We start from the raw sequence: 20,431 nt of genomic DNA, 5'->3' as shown, positions 1-20,431 counted from the left end.
ATTCTTGGTCTCGAGTTTCACTGCACTGGAAACAAATTACTCTTTATTCACGACAGGCAATTCTCAGAAGCAACAGGAACTGTTAGAAGGAAGAACTTGCACGACTGCAAGAGGCCTTGCCCAGCGTCTTTTACTTACTTAATTTCTACTTGTTATTTGAAGCTATTTCTGCTACAGAGCTGGTCGTTGCTGCGTTAGTCACACGCAATAACTACCAGGAAGGGGCCTGGAAACACCACTTTCTAGTGTACAAACAACTTTTGACAGCGGACGAACAACTTTTGACAGCGGACATAACAGAAAGTCTGCCCCGCTGGCAACCCAGGACACGCAGGTTTATTGCTAAAAGAGGGGTACGTCCTTCAGACACCGGCCGCGGAAGGGCTAGCTGTGGCACGGCGGCGAGGCCCCTCCGCTCCCCGCAGCGCCAGACACCGCTTCACATGCCCTCGGGTACCCGGGGCACCCCCCTCGGCACACAGCCCCGGCGCCCTCACAGGCGCGGCGGCCATTTTACCTCCGCGCCGGCCCCGCGAGGCGAGGCGCGCCGCCCGCCGGGGCCGGGCCGCCGCCATTTCCGCGCGGCGGGGGGGGGCGGAGCTGGGTCGCGCCGGGGCAGGCGACGGCGATGGCGGCGGGAGCGGGAGCGGGAGCGCTGCCCGCGGCGGCGGCGCGGCTGGGGCGGGCCGTGGCGGCCGCGCCGGAGGCCCGCTTGGAAAGCGTGCGGGCGCTGGCGGGTCTGTTCCGGGAGGAGCAGCCCAGGTTAGCGGGGAGGAGGGGCCGCCCGCGGCCACGTGGGCCGGGGGAGGGAGCTCCGGTCAGCGGGGAGCGGCGGGCCGGGGTGGGCCGTGTGTTGCCGGCGGGCAGGGCTCGCTCGGCTCTGCTCCGCTCTGCTCCGAACGCCGTCGTGGCCCTCGGGGTGTCGGCTGCGGGCTCCGCTACGAAAGGGGCCCGCGGAGGAGCGGCGGGGTGCCGCCGGTTCCCTGCCGTGAAGTCTCTTGCTTGCCCCGGGGCTGTTCGTGTGGGACTCGGGGGTCACCTGTGGGGACCGGTGGGGGGGTGACTCGTCCCTTCTCCCCTCTTTTCCCTCGGGGTCCCGTGGGGGCCTGGCAGTCCACCCGTGCCCCTGCGCCTGTGGCAGGCCCAGGGCAGGGAGGAAGGGGTCGCGTCCCCCAGTCACGGGTTGCCCTCCTAGGCGAGTGCGCTCAGGTGGGTTGGAGTAGCCGCTGTGGGGCAAAAAGCCACGGTGAGCCCCGCAGGGTGGCTGGAAGTGGGTAAGGCCTGCCGCGTGAGGCCTTGCTGGGCCACGGTTTCGTGCCGGCCTGAGACCAAGGCCTGGGGACGAGGGTGGAGGTTGTAGGCCTCGGCGGGCACTGGATGGGCTGCGGTGGGGGGACAGGTTGGGTGCCCCTTAGCATTTTTAATATAGGGAAAGAAAGCATGGGGTTACCAGAGAAAGCAAGGGGCTGGTATGGAGCATTGCTGTGCCTGTAAAGTCAGGGGGACCTCTGTGATACCGCACAACAATTGGCTTCAGTAGAGGTTGGGCCTGCATGGAGAGGTTCAGCTGCATGAGAGGGTTTGGAGTCATTTTTGCTCTTCTGGAAGGTGGGAGGAGGCACAGGTTGGTGTGAAGCTTGTGCTCGCTCCTCTCAACAGTAGCTGTTTGAAGGTTATTGCACCTAAGAACTAAGAAATCAGACTTCTAAGCTTAGCATAAAATTGTGGGGGTTTTTTTGTTTTGGGGTTTTTTTGTTAATTCCCAATACTATTTTTGTTAATTAAATTCCTGTTTAAAAGTGGTGGTGGTGGTAAGACGTACTTACAAACATGTTCATGGGATCTTTGCGTGTACAGGAGACCTTCTTCTGGTGTTCATCTCAATTTCAATTTCTCAAGAAAGAGAGGAGGACCTGTGCAAATTTTGGGCTTACGTGCTGATGCTTTCTCTGCCTGTTTCTAGCCTTTCTCCCTGAAACCTCTGCCATTGTGTTTTACAGAGGAGTAGATATTCGCCGAAATAGCCAGGTTTTGCGGGTGCAGGTGGGCAGGAAGAGAGGCACTGTAATTGCCCTTCCAGAAGGACAAAGCTGTAGTGTTAGCTTACATCCTATAGGATGTGACAGAATGGATCTGAGAGCAGCTTTGGCAATAAATTTGCCAACTGTGGAAAATACTGTTGTTGGTGCTGTTGAACGAGAAGACACAACCCAATGGATGTTTGGTATATGAAATTGTGATATTTAGTGACAATTCTTTTGTTGTTATGTGATTGTTCAGTGCTTGTGGAAACAAAATAATTTACAAATGTGAGTTCTAGTGGTCTGTGATTCAGAAGCAAATAAGGTGAGGAAATAATGCCCCAACTACGAGACCATGGTGTGGAATTTGGGAGACTTGAATTCAGCTGTGTGCTTTATTTGGGACTTCCAGTGCTTTTGAGCAGATGTTATGCTTCCATTACTAATGTTACAAAAGGAAGAAAATGGCATTATTTTATTACCAGGAATATTGTGAAGTTAAATACTCTAGAGGCTTTTTAGGGACTCTGCTTACAAGAGTCGAATTGTGTAAGTACCTAAAACATAGAGTAGTAATGCAGAATTGCAAACTTCTGGGATATTTGCATAATTCCTGCCTAATTTAATGATTTTTGGAGCCGTGTCTTTTGAACATGGTTGCATTAATGTTTTTAACTCAGTGTTCACTAGGATGTTATTGTGTACAGTTTCTATTTTTAACAGTCAAGCACTTGGGTCTTACAAGGAGTGACAGTAATCTTCCTTTTGGCATGAATACATGAATTCTGACTCTCTGTTTTGACTTAATACAAAACTGTGCATGTCTTCCTTGTCTGAGAGCTGGGCTGCTATATCCTTTGCTTCTGCTTTCTTTTGTATTCCTGCAGAATACTTCATGCTGAAATCAAGGACAGGTGTCAGTAGCAAATTGTGAAGATCCTGTCTTAGGCAACAAAACATAGGAAACACGTTTATGGAATATCCACAGAGCAGTTCTGAATGAATTTCAAGGCCTGTTTACAATAGAAGGTATTTTTTTAATCTAAAAGCTACTTAGCAGGCTCTTTGCTAGTTTTATAGATCAATATTTAAATATTAGGGAAAAGGTTATGGAAGGAAAATATTTTCCTTTTCAGAAATACATTTTAAATACTTGTAGCTGCTATTTTTATCTGTATGTGAATCTTTGTCATACTGCTGGAAAAAGATTATTTTTTTTTTTAAAACAATGGTTGCAAGCATTGCTGGGGACCAGTTACCTGAAATCACCCTTGACAGATTTCTTAATGTCAGCTAAACACTTCATGCCCTCCTCGCTAATTTGAGAATTTTGGTTTTTGTGCAGAAAGATGATTTTAATTAAAATTCCTTTGTAGTACACACTCAAATTGCAATGATGTATAAATGCTTAAGTACAAGAGTTGCACTTAAATTTTCTCTGAATAGAATCCTGCTTTACCAAACAACCTTTAAGTCATTCCTTGTTCATTTAGAATAACTTTTGCTTGTTCACTTAGGCTTTTCTTTTCTGTTGTAGGAAGAGATTTGATTTCTGCCCCAAAAGATCTGGCTTAGGAACGTTCATTTTCTTTCATAGTGTGCAGAGAGAGAGGTTTGGAGTTCTCTCTCTCTTCACTGATATGTAAAAATCCACATCTACTTCCATGTTCACAGTGAGGACAGGCACTTCCTTGTGTACCTCACACTTGCTCTGTTACAACACACAAGAGTTTAATCTTCATATTTTACTGGAAATATCTACACTCTTAGTTGTGGGGTTTTTTTTATTTTCAATCTAATATTAAGAGAAAAGTTGTCACAATGGCCCAGTATGCTTGTAATCCAGTAACTGACTAAAACTGTTCTGCTGCATAACTAGGTAATGAGAGTGGAAACTTTTCCAGGATAAGAATAACTTTAAGGTGTCCTTTTACTGGTAGAGTCACAGAAACATGCACAAAAGTACTTGCAGTTTTTTTCACTTCTGTTTTACCAATTTCAAATGATTGAACGTTGTACAATAGTATATGTTTTGCACTGACCACTGACTTCTGTATTTTGAAGCTGGGTCAGGAAATGACCAGTTTCATGTGATAATCCAACACAGGGCATAGGCAAATATAAAGTGAACTGGAGCTGGACTGAGAGTTTTCCTATTTTAGAATAATTTCAGTGTTTAAAAACTCATCTGACTAACAGCTAATGGTTCTGTATGGCATCTTCACTCAACAGAGAAGACATGGCTTTTGTGTGTTTGGGATGGGGTCTGGCTGGGTGCTCCTTTACCAGACCATAGCTCTTCTGATGTTTAGAAAAACTTGTGTCTGGATGCACTTACCATGGGTACTGTGGTACGTCAGCCACTGAATCTTTTGGCATACCTGCCTGTCATGGAACGGCAGGAGCTGCATCACTTCTTGCAAGTTAAAGGTTCAAGTCCCATGAATGTTTTTTTCTTATGTCTTTAAAAAAACCCCCAAATTCCAAACCTTCTTTCTGTTTATAGAAGCTCTACTGTATTCTTTATGGCTGAGGGCCAGCTCTGCCCCACTTCGGTGTTTTCCCCTCAGTATTACACCACTGTAAAAAGTGTAAACTGTGGTGGGTTTTTTAACGTAGATGGAGATTGTGTAAGTGTGTTGGTCTTGATCAACAGTGAGGTTGTAGAATGAAATACATATTTCCTGGAGATCTGAAATCTAATGTTGTTTTGAGTTAGTGATGACATTTGTGTACATTGTTGTATTTCTTGCAATGCAAGTGCTCTCCCTTTGTAAGTCTACTCCACACCTTAACAGACCTCGATATTGCATGCACTGTACTGTCAGTAAGATGTAGATGAACATGAAAGTGTCACTATTGGAGCAACAAGAATGGTAAGAGGCGTACAAAATGTGAACTGTGAGTAAAGGCTGAGAGAATTGGTTTTATTTAGTCCAGGAAAAAGAACATGGCAGGAGCAGGGGTGGGAAATACAATAGTCTTCAGACATGTCTAAAGGTGTTACAGATAGGACATGTAGACGTGGCACTTAGGGAAATGGTCTAGTGGTGGAGCTGGCAGTGTTAGTTCAGCAGTTGGACTCAACGGTTGGACTCAACGATCTTAAAGGTCTGTTCCAACTTAAATGATTCTATGATTCAATGGTTTGGTTTATGGACATGTGATCACTTGTGATAAAGAGTGGGTAGAATTTCTAATGGTGTAAATGTTTAGGCATTTGGACGAGCAGCAGAACACGGGTAATACTCTATCATCCACTAATGTTTGATCAAGAAATTTTTAAACTCTCCCTTAGGAAGAGTGTTCTGTGTGAATATATTTTGTTTAATATTACTTTCCATTTCATCTCACTTCTGTTCATAGCTTAGGAGGTATTTTTCAACCTTATGTTTCAGATCCTAACCTTCCTGTTTGATCTTGAGTACACGACAAGTCTGTTTAAGATTCAAGGAGGCTGCGTCTGGATGTTCCTTTTTTGACTCTGGTCAGAAGTATGGGATGAGCAAATTTATTGAACTTTCCTGTAGCGATGCCATAAACGCTCTTTGGCGTGGCTTCTTTTCACCAGCACGTAGTATCAAAACCAAGTTAGCAGTGTTTGTAATGTGTTGCCCTCAGATCCTTTCTGAACGTAGAATCAGGGGAGAGAGTATGTGAATAGCTGTGGTTTGGAAATGTTGTGCATATCTGCATGACATATCTGCAGATGTGCATGTCAGTCCTGTGGAGTCTGGTGAATCTATGTGATGCAGCAGCATCAGCTCTCTCATCCATTCATCTAATATCTGTCTGTATGCTTATGGTTTTGTAGTGTTGTTTTCCTAGGTCTTGATACTCTAAGAAGTGGCATGGTATTTTTTGTGTTGGGGTAGTTGACTGCTGAAGTAGACAGAGTTGACTTTCTCCCTTGGCTTTGATTCACACACTTCAGAATGATGCTAGTGCAGCCACTGGCTTTCTTCACAGCTTCTCTTTCTCCCTTTGGTGAAATTTGTGGCAGGCTGTTTTATAATAGAGCTTCCGATACCACCTTCTGAAACTTCTAGTGCTGTACATCTAAACTGTGTTCATTAATTAAAGCAATTCCTAATTCTTAAAACAACATGCAGTGTCATGGATAAACATGCTAGCTATATGCGTTATAGAGACTTTCTTTTTTTTTTTTTAATTAAGATTCCAAAGAGCCATTGGAGAGCTGTGAGGAATACAAGTAATATACAACTCTCTCACAGGCCCTTTTCTGAAAAGGCTGGTGGGATGATTGTGTGCATATATTTTGCTCTTTCTACTTGAAGGACCTTCTGTACTATAGATAGTTAAAAACTGTTGCAGAAACATCTTTGGGTTTACGGTAAGAAGTGTAACTGTCATAATATAGGCTTTTTGATAGCAGTGTATTTTTTGTTCACTACGAATTTATTTATTTATTTCAGAGAAATGGCAAAAGAAAGTATATTTCGGGATCTCCTGGAAATCCTGATGAGCGCCTCAAGTGAAATTGAGCAGGCCGATAAGGGCTGCTGTGAACTGGTAGATCGAGACACCTGCCTGCTGCTCATAGCAGAGTGTTTCAGATGTCTGAGGAATGCCTGTGTTGAGTGTGCCAAGAATCAACATGTCATGAGGTATAGTTATGATCCATTTTAACACATACAAAAATATAACCTTCTGATGTTTGTGTGGTTTTATATAGAGATTCTTATTTTACACTGCTGTGTTAGTTGATGTATTAACTGGTATTTCCTGCTTGATGCAGTCACTTGAAATGAAGTATGCAAGAACCAAAAATAGCTGACCTATTTGTAGGTCAGAGTTTGGGGCACTGCTGAATAATAGAACAAAGTGTTTGTGTCCTTAGTATGAGTTTTTTCTCTTGTTTCTTTAATTTTTTGGATAACATAATAAGTAAATAGTTTTAATTATCAGTTACAGGATAAGGTACGTTTAGAGCTGTCTGGTACTCATGGCAAAGTATAGCGTGTAGAATTGTGCATATCAACCCTGATACGTGTAGTAAACTGGTATTAATGGATAATAAGTAGTCACCCTGGCTCCTTAAGTTATTTAGCCTCTCGGGGGTTTTTTTGTCTGCATCTGTTGCAACATTGAGGGGATGCTTGGGATACAACCAGCTGTAGTTCCTGAAAATCTGGTACTCTACCTGCTGTCTTTGTTGTTTTTTTTAAAAACAAACCAAACCAAAACAAAACAAAAAAACACCCCAAAACCAACAACAAACACTCCCCCTCCAAGAACTTAAGACCGACCAACCAAGCAACCAAAAAAAAAAAACCAAACCCCAAACCCATTGCAAGTTTGTTAGATAACAAAGAATTGTTGTGGAGTACAGTCTTAAAATTTGGTTTCTTGGGAATTGTCGGATTTGGTTTATTGAACTAAATATAATTTTGACATGACACAAAGTTGCAACTTCTGTGCTGGGGCAGAATTTTGTTAATGCCACAAAAGTTGCAGGACTTTTTGTAGAAGGCATTAGTTTTAGAATAAGGTAAATGTAAGTTCAGGCTCTTACCTTTTTGTTCCTGGCAGTGCTAGCACTTGTGATCAGGTTGTGGGTCAAGGAACCAATCTGACAGAAGATTTATATGCTTGTTTATAAATTTTTGCTAGGTGGATGTTCAACCAGACTGGGTTCCTTATTGTAACTTACTGTAGCTCCATAGTTACTTGTTAAAACAGGGTGAACAGAATTGCATGGCTGGGAGTTGGTAGGATTGCCTTTTTCAGTAGCGTGACAAATACAACCTAGTTATGGATACCTGAATTCCATTAGAAAGTAAAAACTAATTTTTTACTTTTTAATGGAATTCAGATATCCAACCTGCTTCTGAACAAAAACGTGCTCTGCACTGGTCATACTTGTGCTGTGTACTTGCCCTTCCTAGGCAGTTAGCGTAGCCTTGCTCACGTGGAAGCTGAATGCTAATAATTGTGCTGTCCCTTAGACTGCAGGAGGGGGAAGGCCTGTAGAAAGCTCTGACCATGCTTCTAACAGTGAAGGACTCAGTGGGTCACTCGTTGGATACTGTTTTGGCTTTCTAGCAGCATAACAATTTATGGTCCTTTTAATATCGCACTGGGTGCTTTGAGCCAGCTGTGTATTAGCCATATGTTTGTGTTGATTTTAAACGGTTGCAAATGCACGACTTGTTTAGGAATTAAATGTCCTGAATGATCAAAAGTTGTGAATGGAAGGAAAATTATGTGCCTTTGATGTTGAAGTGTGCGACATTCAGATATTCCCCCAAAAACCCCACCCCAAACTACAAATTGTTTGATCAAAATTGAAGCTGATTGTTTCTAGGAAAGAATGGAAAGATTGTGAACACATGGATTGCATAACAGCTTTTAAACTATTGCGGAATATGAAGCGTTGTTCCTTCCAGGGTCAGTTCTTCTTCTTTGTGTGCTGTGAAGAAATTTGGGGTCTGAAGGAATGGGAAGTGCTTTAATAGATTGTATGTATACCAGTGTGCATGTGTGTATTATATATTTATAAATGTATCTTTGGCTTCTCTTCTGTGTTAGAACTTAATGAGAAGGAGTATGTGTTTGTCAGAAAACATCTGCAGAAGACAATTATTCAGTATTCATATGTGATGATATATTTTTTAAGTAACTGATGGATGGGTGTGAAGGTTCGGTAGAGATGGTATTGCCATGTTCTGCAGTTTCAGCCATTCTGTCTTGGCTGATGCCACTCTATCTTGGCTGATCTCAAAAAGTGTGACTACTAAAGTACAAATGAGTTAAAAGCTGAAAACTTCATCTGCTTGTACTGTATTCTTTGACTTTCATTTTTTACTCCTGTTGCATGCACGTCCTGGCATGTATGTTGTTTGCCTCCAGGATTGCTGATCTCTGGCTGTAGAATTATTTTGGTGTTTTTGATTCCAAATGGCTTCACTTGACTCATCTTCGCTATGACCATGTTTTTTCATGTCTGGAAATGTTCAAGGTCAGGTTGGATGGAGCTTTTAGCTACGTGGTGTAGTGGAAGGTGTCCCTGCCCATGGCGCAGGGTTTGGACTAGATGATCTTTAAAGGTCTCTTCCAAGCCATTCTGAGATTCTACCTCTGATTCCTTCTCACTGGAGAAAGGATAATGGATTATTTGACCTTCCCTGTTTTCCTCTGAGAGTTTTGTATGTTTCCCTTTGAACTGGCCCTGTTCCTCTGATGGCTGCTAATCACTCTGTTGGTATTTAAAATCCTCAAAGTTTATTACTAAGTAATGTACATTGACGCTTTCCCTGAACACTTGAACTTCAAACAAAGTTTTTACACAAATAAAGCTGTTTAAATTACAGGAATAACCTGCTAATTTTGAACATCTGATTTAGAAGAGTAGCAAAAAGAGAGGAAGGGGTACTTAGCTCTGAAGGTGCTATGTCCAGAATTGTTAATATGCAGGCTGATGCAGTAAACCTGTTCATTTTGCTTCTGATGGTAGTAGTGTGGCTACTCATAGTCAGGAACAGTTAAGCAGGAGAAACTGCTTTTTATTTCAGAGTTTCTGAAGATGTTAAAGACTTGCTGTTAACTTCAGTGAAAAGCCTTTTCACTTTATTTGAGTGTATTTCAAATCAAGTATGGTTATTTTTTTTTTTTCTCCAATTTAATAATAGGAACTTGGGTCTCATCTCTACGTCTGTCCATTTGATCAAATTGCTCCATGGAATACAAATCAAAGAAGAATTGTTATTGACTGGTAAGGCTGTGGATTTTGTTAAATATATAGCCTGCACTGTATTTTTTTTATGTGGGAAGTCTTGTGGTGGTATGATGTCCCCTTACTGATGTATTTTTTTAATAAATAAGCTTAATTGTTTCTTGAATTGCAGTTAAGAATTGGGGGGGCCTTCTCTTATGCTGCTTGAAAAAAATCTCAGCTCCAAGTCTAGTCCAATTGTATTTTCCCTCAACTGTTCCCTGTAGATTGATAAAGGAAAGATATGTTGAAATTCTTTAAAATTAACTAGGATATTTGAGCGGCAGGAAGGAAAAGTTCTTGTAATACCTCCATTCAAAATATGTTTGCTGTTTTTCTGTCTTTTTATTTGATCTGCAAACATAGTGAAATGAAGAAATACTCCTTTTTTATTTTGATGACACTTGAAATAATTTATCTGATTCCAGGAAACAAATTTTGGCTGTGACTTATTTAAAATTATTTTTTAATTTGCATTTCTGTGCTGTGGTTGCTGGCCAGTCAGGGTAGTATCTGCCAAGAACTAAGTACTGATCTGAGTAGTGTTCACATTTCCTCAATGAATGAGTTTTTTCTTTTCTTTTCATGCAGTGAAGAAAAAATCTGACTGTAGTATTCTTCCTTCTTAATGGCAGTTATTGCTACCAATTTCTACCAAACTCATTTCACTGGATGTTAAGGCATTTTCAGTAATCCTCTTCACAATCTGCGTTTCCCTGTGTATGCATGTGGAGCTTGATACAAGGCATTGGACCCCAGTCTTTACCGTCTGTGGTTGGAGAGAGCAGGGAACATTTGGTTTCTCTTGCTACTTTTATTTCTTTTCACTCCCATTACTTGGATGAGGTTTTTACTGGGTTCCTGTTGCTGCTTTTCTATCATTTTGCAAAAGCAAGTGAAACTACTGTCATACAGTAACTTACCCTCAAACACCTTTATGAAGCTGGGAAAGAGCAGTGAAGTCCAGGATACAGTTTTTCCTTTTGCTGCTATATTTGGCTCAAAATGAAGCCTTTCAGGCATGTGACGGTATTATGCTTAAGCCACGTTCATTCCTTCACCCGTTGCTGGAATCCTCCTTCCAGGGAAGGATCAATGATGCTAGCACAGCCCTTCAGTGTGGGAGGACGAGAACTAAACCCTGTGGGTGGCAAAAAGAGGGCTTGCTCGGTGACCATAAAGAGGAGGAACTGATAGGACACAGGAGTGACTCTCAAGCTGTGTCACAGGGTTGGACAGGGAGGACTGGGAGAAGGCATGGAGGGCAAGAATGTCCTGCCCCACAGTTGTGAACCCCTCTATAGACCACTAAGAGAAAAGGAAAAGCGATGGGAACTGAAATGCTGGCTTTGTCCAGCCTGACATTGTCCCTCCTAGGGTCCTTGACAACTTTAGGCTCGAAAGTCTGTCCTGGGCAAGTGGACTTCCCACCTTCAGCTTACTCAAGGCATCAGGAATTGGCGGTGTGAGAATACCACCTTTCAGTGGTGCCTCCCAGTATCTAGAGGAGAGTGAGCAGGATGTACCCCTTGCTGGTTACATGCGTGGCCTGAGGTTTCCCCCTTAGTCTTGTGGCTGCTGACCCCTCCTTGATGGGTTATCATATGCATGCATGCAGTTCTGCTGCTGGGACCTGAAGAAGCAGCAGTGAATGTTACTCAGCAAAAAAGAAAGGAGGGGGTGGAACCCAGTAACTTGATTAACTGCTTCAGACTCCTTTTCCTAGCCAGAGGATGTTGTAAAATCTCTTTCTATCAGCATTGAAAATTAAGGGGGGCATTGACCAGAAAGTTTTTAACAGTATCTCAATAAAAAGTGTTTTGTGACCGTTACTCTTCGTATCTGTTCAACAAATGGGTTTGAGTTGTAACTAAAATTTGATGTATTGACCCAGGATAGATGGTTTGTTTGATAGTGTATGTAGTATTGATCTCATTGAGAAATGTCTGTGATGAGCATGGCTGAGGTATTCCATTTATGTTAGTACAACAACAACAAAAAAATAGACAAGCAAGTGTTGCTAATTCCTTGCTGAGTGATCTGTTGAACTTTGTTCTAAGTGAAAATTAAGCTAGTGCCTAGAGCACCAGCTCCTTCTACAGGGTATACCTCAGAAGTTAACAGTTACATTCAACTGTAGATTATTAGTGGTACTTTCAAAAGTGAGGCAAAGTGGCCTTGAATAGGACTGTTGAAACAGAAGCAAGCCATGAAATTGTTACTGTGTTTACTAACTACATTTCTGCTTCATGATTCTCCTCCTCATATTTCATATAGGAAATTGGGTCACAAGGCTAGAGTAGCATGTGTATTTTGTTCTAGCAGATAATTAGGTGTTAAGTGGAATATTTCAGGTTGTTCATTTGGATATGTGTCCCGTTTCCTCCTTTAAATGGCTGCTTGGATTTGATGATTCCTCTCGGTGCCTGTTTATATCCTTAAGGTATTTTAAATACCTTCATGTTGCGTCCATAGCAACAAAATACAAGGATAAGAGGTAATCCTGTATTGCACAGTGAAAAACAATAATGTTTCAGTTCGTGTCCCTGTGACAAATTCCCAGAGCAAGTTATTGTAGGCTAAATAAATTTGAAGTTGCAACATTATTGTATTTATGAAGAGGAGAGATTGAAAATTCTTTATGCAAACTTATTTTAACCTGATCTGTGGTATGTTTTCACTCTTTTATCTGTTGGTAACTTAAGACTTGTAAGTCTCTGAGTGGTGTGGTAGTTTTTGTAGGAAAGTTCAGTGTAGTACAATTTGTAATGGATAAACCCATAAATGAAATAAAGTATATATTCTCTGGCCACTACTGTGACCAATGTGGTGGTTCTAAGGGAGGGGACGAACTGCCTGTTCTAACAATATATTAGTGATCAAAGCAGCAAAAAAGGAGGTGCTGTGCAAAATGGTGTGATTAAAAACTGTTGCTTAGATTCATTCAATTAAATTCAGACTCCTTTACATCATCTCTGCTAGGAGAAATACTTTTTTTAGTACTTTATCTTAGGCCAAAGTGTTACATACATGGTTAATTTGGTTCCTCACTTCAGTATATTTACTGAAACAACTCTACTGCAAGTTTTCAGTATATCTCTTTTTTTCTTTTTTTTTTTTTTAATGCTATAAAAAGTTAGATAACTTCCTGTATGCTTGTAATATACTTGTCCCAGCCAGCTGTGGAAAAAGCTGTTGTTTTGAGTACATGATATGCCACTAAGGCAATGGGGCAGAAAATCTGAAGGTAAGTTAGTGTGTCTGTCCTGGAGTAGCTCTTTAAGGCTTCAGATAGGTTTAAAAATAACTAGTTAATTGATACATATGGCATATAAAGGTTGTCCAACCCCAACTGCAAGCCAGCCATCCCTGTAATAATCATCTTTCTTTTTAATACGTATATTAAAATAACATTTTTAGGCCTTTACTGTACGGTGTTGCTACAGATAGCTGTTTTTCCCCATTCTTCCTCCCTTCTTATTTCCCAAGTTAGTTGTAGTTGCGTTCCATAGCCTAGTTTCTCTTCTCGTACTTGCTTACAATACATAGTAGTAATTTGTCTTGAGCAATTCATATTCTGTAGTACTTAGAGACTGGAACCTGCTCGAAGGAGTTGCAGAGTGAAAGCCAACAGCTAGATGAGTGCAGGCGGTTGATGGGCAATGATGCTTAACAAGTGTTAACAATTTGTAGCCCTTCTTCTGGGCAGTGTCAAGACTGATTTGTCAGATATGTCACACATACTTGTAAATGTGCTCTGTTTTCTTATTGCTCCAGCAGTCCTCCCTCCTTCTCTCTGCAAGAGAGAGAACTTCCCGGTCAAGTAGAGAAAAATTCAAGTGCCACACTTCTTGTGACAGTATCTGAAAACTGGTTACAACTATATATGCTGAAAGTCTAGGAAGCGAGTGATTGTGTAAGGACATACTTAACCTTTTAGATTACAGAGCTTGCATATTCCTGGTGGGAAGACAGAGAAGATGACAAATGCTGCGCCCCTCTCCCCAGTTCAGAATTAATTTGAATAGGGATTGAAGATGCAGGAACTGTACCTACTCCTGCAGAAATGCTGCATGCAAGAAGGTCCGTTACATTTCTTCGTTAACTGATTTGAGACCACAGTCTTCCAACAAATAGCTAGCAAGATACTCAAAATTTTACTTTGAGTCTTAGGAAAAAAATTAAGTTTCTGCAGAATATAGATTTAATGGAATTTTCATAGTACCCTCTCCATATCCCTTTTGGTTTAGGTATTTTTTTTTTAATTAAAAAAAAAAAGCCTCATCATAACAAGCTTTTTTTTTTTTTTTTTTTTCTGCTGCGGGTACAAAGACCAAGAACACTTGCCAGAGGAGCAGGCTGATGAAGCTGCCAGATGAACTTTAACTGAACTTAAAGCAGACCCAGATCTCTTAAGAGCTAAGAAGTAGTTCAGTATGTTAGGGATTGCAGCAGACATAGGAAATATCCTTGTCAGAAGCCCAAGTAGAAAATCTCCTTCACTTCATAGCATGTGTCTTGGTTTGGTTGTGGGGTTGGGTTTTTTTTTTTCCCTTTTTCCTATGGCAAATCTTAAGCTTTCCAGCAGAATCTAGCAGACCTTTGGGAAGGTACGTTGAGGTTTGTCAAGATGATGGATCTTTAGATTCCAGAGTGCAAGATCTGGATTTAGGATTCATCTCTGAAATCTGGGAAAAAACAGGTAGCTTTGCTTGTCCTTAATAAAATGCAGTGAGGGCATGCCTGTTTTGAAGCAAGCTTATGTTCAGTAGGCTGTGTCCCATTTGATCCTTTCATTGATTCCCACCCCCACCCCATCCTGGACAGAAGGAGCTTTAATCTTTTTGTTTGTAAATAGATCTTCTCAAACCTTTCACCGCTTCAAAATATTGCCGATGCTGAAGAATGTGCTTTGAATTCCAACATAATTGCTTAAAAAGTATTTATCTGCCAAAATACTTTTCTCTCCTCTAGGATGAAAAGGCATTGAATGCCTGATAGCTGCCCTGCGTGGGACAATTTGTTGTGCAAGTTCTCTGAATGAGTTGATTGTCCTCTCTGAGCGGAACTGAGTGCAACTGCACCGTATCAGCGGCAGAGCAATACTGCGCTGTTTGTGAGTGCCTGAGAGAGGTGCTCTGAGCATCGCGCCAGCATTCCTCTGTTCCAGGCTGCTGGTGATACTTGAGCTAGCTTTTAACCAAGTAGTGCACGTATTGTTATGCTGTGCTGGTGCCATGCCCCTTAAGTTTTTAGGGGTTTTACCCTGTTTGGTTAAGCCGCATAAAAATGCGTTAATGGGAGAATGTTAACAGCGTTATGTTTATGTCATGGGTACTCCTGGAGATCTCAGTCAGAATCAGGGTCCAGATATGCTAGCTGTTATACAAAGGTTTAGGTCAGTCACTGCTCTTAATGTTATGAAGTCCAGAAATGTTGGGTAAATTATAGTGAATGATAAGCTTGAATCCTTGAACAGGAATTTGAGTTTGCTTCCAATTTTCTGAAAAGTGTTCAGGTGTAGTTAAACTGCTACAGATACTCTATTCAGAACAGAACTTAAAACATTCCTGTAAAAGCAGTGATGAAAGATGACTCTATGTAAATTTTTTAATACTGTGCTTATTATAGTAACTTGAGCATTTTCTGGTAGGATGTTCAGCAACATGAATATCATATGTCTAACACCTGTTCACAACTCCTTTCTTGAGGGAAGATGTGTGGGGAAATATGGAATATCTTGTTTTAAACATTTTCCAAATACTTAAAATGCCATGTACTTAACAAGGGAGCTATGCAGAAATGTTTCTTGCTTTGAGCAGAAGAGGAGAAAGCCTGTGATGCTGTTCAGGTAAAGATGACCATGATGAATCTGAAACTTCTTCAGTGCTTTTTTTTTTCCTCTTCTGCCTGCCAGAAGCATTAATGATAACTTGGGTTCAGGTTCAGTTAGTGTTCTTTAAGTACATACACTGATTTGGACCTGGTCAGCTATCATGTGTATTTTCTTTTAGTTAATGAAAAAACAGTTGTTCTTGACCCATTGCTGCCTTATGGGTTGATCATGGTCTAGGAATAAAGTGCATTGGAAAGTACTTTATAATCTGTCAGCGTGGAAGAGAAGTACTCTGCAGAAGAAATGGTAATAAGTAACCTTGGAATTCAGAACTCTGTAAAAATAAAAACAATATCACTCCTTCACAGACATTAAAAAAAAAAAAAGCATAAGGGTGTGTGTGTGCTTCAGAAATATTTAAGAGGTAAGGAACCTAGGCTATATATAGCTTCCAGAGATGGTATTTGTTGCAAAAGCCAGATGGGATGGAAGCATTTCATCTTTGATGAAATAACAAGACAAAAACTTTCTCCTGAGGTCTGCAGGAGGAGAACATCATATGATTGAGCAAAGAAGGTTACTTGATTTCTTTGTAAACTCTTGAAGCTGAAGGCATGCTGTGTTCAAAAAGCCACTGAATTATAACCTGTAGGAGTTAATGTAGTACAAGAAAATGATGTTGACATTTTGTTATGAGAGATCCCTGAAAAGAAATGGGGAGAGATCAGAAATTCCCAGCAGCTGCATTGGGTGGCTTATCCCTTTCTAAAAAGTTGTTAATTCAGGGTCATTTTCAAGGGTTTATAGAAAAAGAGATGTTTAATCAAATGGTTTTGTTTTCCTGAAGAAGAATCTGAGCAAAACTGGGAGCTTTGAGTTGTTATGTTTGCAAAAGTATTCCTGAAAACAAAAATGAATGAATACCAGTTAAGTGATTCAAGTGATTTCTACTTCCTCAAGAGAGGCTAGGAGAAGTAAACCTTTCTGTTCTGTCTTCAGTCAGTGAAACAAAACATGGGATGTTTCTTTGCTCTGACCTGTTCCTAGTTCTGCACTCAACCATTTGCAAATTGGCATTGCACTGGAAAACTGAGACTGGGTAATTTTGAGGGTATGGGAAAGCAGGGGGAGGTGGTGGTGGTCTCAAACCTGCCAAAGAACACTAAATTGATTTTCCTTTATTCTTTTTAAATGGGCAGCCATGTGTCCTTAACCATTTCTTGATTCTTGTCAATATTTATCTATCTATTTATTTATTTTCTTCCCCTAGAAGGCAATGGCAACAGCAGCACTGTTACTTTTGGTCCCATTAAAACAATTGTATCTTGGCAATAGGAAAATGAGCTAGAAGTAAATACTCAGACCTTTTCAGAATGCATCTGAGTGGTACCTTTGCAGAACCAGTTAGTTTGAAAATGAGGGCATTTAGGGCTTATGTACTGACATAGGAGTCTAACTAATCTGTGGCCTGTTTTTGATACTTTCTTTTTTTCCTGTACCTTATCATTTGGAATGACAGGACATTCAGCAAAGTATTTTGAATTAACAGGAAAGAGAAACAGAGCGGTCAACTACGGAGCCTAAACATTCTTTAACGAATGCCAATATTGACTGAAGGAGGCTGTCTCTTATCTTTTGTGCTTCTTTGTTATTTCCTGTTCAGTATCTTTCATGTTTCTGTTTTATTCTTTAAAAAATTTGCATTCTGTTTTCGCTGCTTTTTGTAGGTCTTTAATCATGTTGCACTGAATGGTTTCATTTCCAAATTACTGCTTGTGTTTTATATATGAAAAATAAATATTTTAAAATATACCTGGAAAGTGTGATGGAACAGTAAATTTTTTACTAGACAGACATCATAGCAAATCAGAGCAAATATCCAGAGCTCACCCAGTGCATTTGGGAAACCAATGCTAAGTTTTATTACCTATAAACAGAGATCTTTTTTGCTGTCTAAACAACAAGTGTCTCCACACAGGCTTGGTTATATGAATTTGATTGTAATGTGATTACAGTTGGAGAAGATGTAACTTTTAAATTGTATCCTGGAGCCTCTCAAACACAATGGCTACTAAATTTAAACCAACAGGACTAAGGAAGGAAAGTTAATCCTTCCTCTGTTCCCACATCAGTCCCAGCTATATTTATCTCTGGAGGAGAATGAATACCATTTTGTTGGGGAATTTTTTTGTTGTTCTTGTTTGTTTGTTTTTGATGGTTTTTTTTGTGAGCAAATACTGTAAATTATTACGCTGCAGATTTGTTGTACAAATTGTATGTTACGTGCTGATTTACATGGAATGAGGGAATAAGTGGTTATAAAGCTTGAACCGTTTTACTTGTCACACAGAGTCAAAACATCATGAGCTGTTAATAGGTGACATTTGCCAATTTATGTTCATATTCATATTAGTGTTTCTTTCAAGGGAGAGGAAGTGGGAGAGAGCAGTTCCTGAATGGACCCACGGTCAATGAGGTTAATTCCCAAAAAGCAGCGTAAAAGGAGCATGCCTCAGTTGCTTGGAAGAAAAGAGAATTTAAAAATCTGCAGTTCCGTTTATTTTTGTATTTGGGGTTTCCTTTTGCTTACTGCTGGCATAATTAAACTACTTATGTTTTACTTATGTTTTACAGCTTGCTTAAATGGGATGCTAATTTAAACAGACTTTTTTTAGCCATATAAATAAGGGACAGCCCTGATCTTAAGAGTTGCCAGTTTCCATGTGTGATCTTTGCTTTGTCTGTCTAGGCTTTTTGTATGGGGGATTGGTGCCAGTACTTTGCTGCCACTGTTAAAGTAAAAACTATAATTACATTGTCAAAATAATATTTATAGTATTTTCGGGGAATAATTGTGGGAGTGTGACGAATATATTATACTCATCAAACTTTTATGTAAACATAAGCATGAGTTTTTTATTTGAGTTATTGGTGTTGTTTTTGGCCTTTGTGTTTTTCCAATCTGTAAAAATAATATTGGGATTTTCATGGTCTTTGTAGCATTTGCAGAGTGTATGCCCTAACAATCAGTTGATACACTATCTGGTAGAAGTAAACTGCTATTTGCACTTGTATTGGGATTTTGGTTTCATGTTTCCATAGCTTAAGAAAATCCTGTGTTTTTTTGAGTTTTGCTATCCCCTAATTATTATAGCTCAGAGCATTTTACTACTTTACCAAACAGGAAAGTTTTTAAGTAATTGGTTTGTTCTCTTGGTACCATTTGGGGTTGTTCGGGGTTTGGGTTTTTTTTTTTTTGTTCCTTTTTGTGTTTAGCTCATTAATTTTTTTTTATTTTATTATTTTTTTAAATTGAAAGTGAGTCTGGGTGCTTTTGGAAGGTGACTCTGAACATCTCCCAGAAACATCTATCCTAGGAAGCAACTACAAGGTTTTCTAACAATAGACAGTTGCCCCTTTACTAGTTAACGGTACAGGAAGGACTTAGGCATTCTTGCTGCTGGGCAATGGTAAGTTACCAGATGCACAAATACTTCAGTCCTGCCCTATACTGCAGTTTTAACTTTACAACTGCTCTGTCTGAACTGTGTTTTGGTGAATATTGCCACAGCTTTGTAATGAACTGTCTTCAGAACATCTACAGCAAGGATTACAGCTGTGCAAACTTCACCCTTGCTAAGCATGTCAACCTGATGCCACCTTCTGTGGGTAAGAAGGTTCTCTTGGTCCTCATAGTTTGGTCCAAAATCCATTGAAGGCTGTGGAAAGACTCTGATTTGGGTGGGCCTTGGTTCAGTTCATTGTTCCAGGTCTTTGTTCTTTGGCCTTTTTTTTCAGAAACTGCAAAATAGGGAGCCAACTTTTACATCTCTTTCAGCTGTCTGCAGAAGGAACAGAGCCAAACCTGGACTAAGATGAGTCAAACTGTTGAATTGTCCTTAGTTAGCAAACACTGAATTCTCTTTAGCTCTTGTGCATGTAGTATTGCCTCTGTCTGCAGTGGTTAACTCTTGCTCCATGCAGTAAGAGTCCCACACTTTGAATCTTGTGCAGTGTGTACAGGCACAACTAACTGTGCCCTGCAGGGTTAGTACAGTAAACTATATTTATGTGATACAGCAGTAACTGTCATTTTGAGTAAATGCCAGTGTTGTTATTGTTTTCAGCCTCACACATCTCTTTGTGCACATGGCTTGGCTGTGACTTCTGGTATTAATATGGAAACTACACATGCCTTAATTTTTTTCTCATTTTATAACATCTGGAGTGGAGTGAAGTTTGAGGAGAGCAAGTTCAGACCCACTGAAGAAGGGCAGCTTTAGGACCAGGGACACTATTTAAATGCAACATTTTCTTATCTTAATGGAGGGAAAAAAAAAAAAAAGGAGGGAGTGGGGCTTTCAACAGGCCCTGGATCATCACTACTAGACTCCTGATACCACAGGCAACTGTAGTTGTAGGATCTTGTGTCTGAATATAGTAAGCTCTAGCTTGCTGTGTTTGTCCCTTGTTAGTCCTTTGGAAGGCTCCCCTCTAACCTTTTTCTAACTCTGGTCTAAATGTCCTACTGAATTTGAATCCAGTGGTTCTTGATAGTGTTTTTTTTCCTACCTTGGGCTTGATTCTCTACTTGAGTCCTGTTGCTTCTGTAGTGACTGACTGATTTAAGCTGTGTTGAGCTGAATTACTTTATTTACTGTGGAGCATGAGTGTAAAAGTGAATTATTGCAGTGGCTTGTTGAGGTACAGTTTGAACTACAGATCAGATCCTGCCTAATGAGGTTCATTCACCTGTCAGATACTGATGACATGGATGGCATTGGAAGCAGACTTTGAAATAGTGACGAAAATGCTGGTGCTTTCCAACAGTTCAACGTT

General features: G+C 40.5%; 1 protein-coding gene across 6 annotated transcripts in view; it reads left to right on the top strand.

Moving 5' to 3' along the window:
• Positions 1-592: 592 nt before the first annotated feature.
• ATXN10 (ataxin 10) overlaps positions 593-20,431 on the top strand; it is a 105,006-nt gene continuing 85,167 nt past the window's right edge. Inside the window, exons 1-5 of one of the 6 annotated variants that reach the window (XM_069806904.1) lie at positions 663-762; positions 1,858-2,570; positions 2,909-3,050; positions 6,458-6,649; positions 9,674-9,756. In XM_069806904.1, coding sequence (XP_069663005.1) covers positions 6,462-6,649; positions 9,674-9,756 — 271 coding nt within the window. In that variant the 5' untranslated portion in view covers positions 663-762; positions 1,858-2,570; positions 2,909-3,050; positions 6,458-6,461. Of the gene's footprint in view, positions 763-886; positions 1,673-1,857; positions 2,571-2,908; positions 3,051-6,457; positions 6,650-9,673; positions 9,757-20,431 lie in introns of those variants that run through there. The other 5 variants (XM_069806906.1, XM_069806905.1, XM_069806903.1 and 2 more) reach the window with 5 other exon arrangements.

Source organism: Haliaeetus albicilla, chromosome 19, assembly GCF_947461875.1.
Source record: "Haliaeetus albicilla chromosome 19, bHalAlb1.1, whole genome shotgun sequence".
Classification (NCBI taxonomy): Eukaryota; Metazoa; Chordata; class Aves; order Accipitriformes; family Accipitridae; genus Haliaeetus; species Haliaeetus albicilla.
This window is presented reverse-complemented; position numbering and strand designations above follow the sequence as displayed.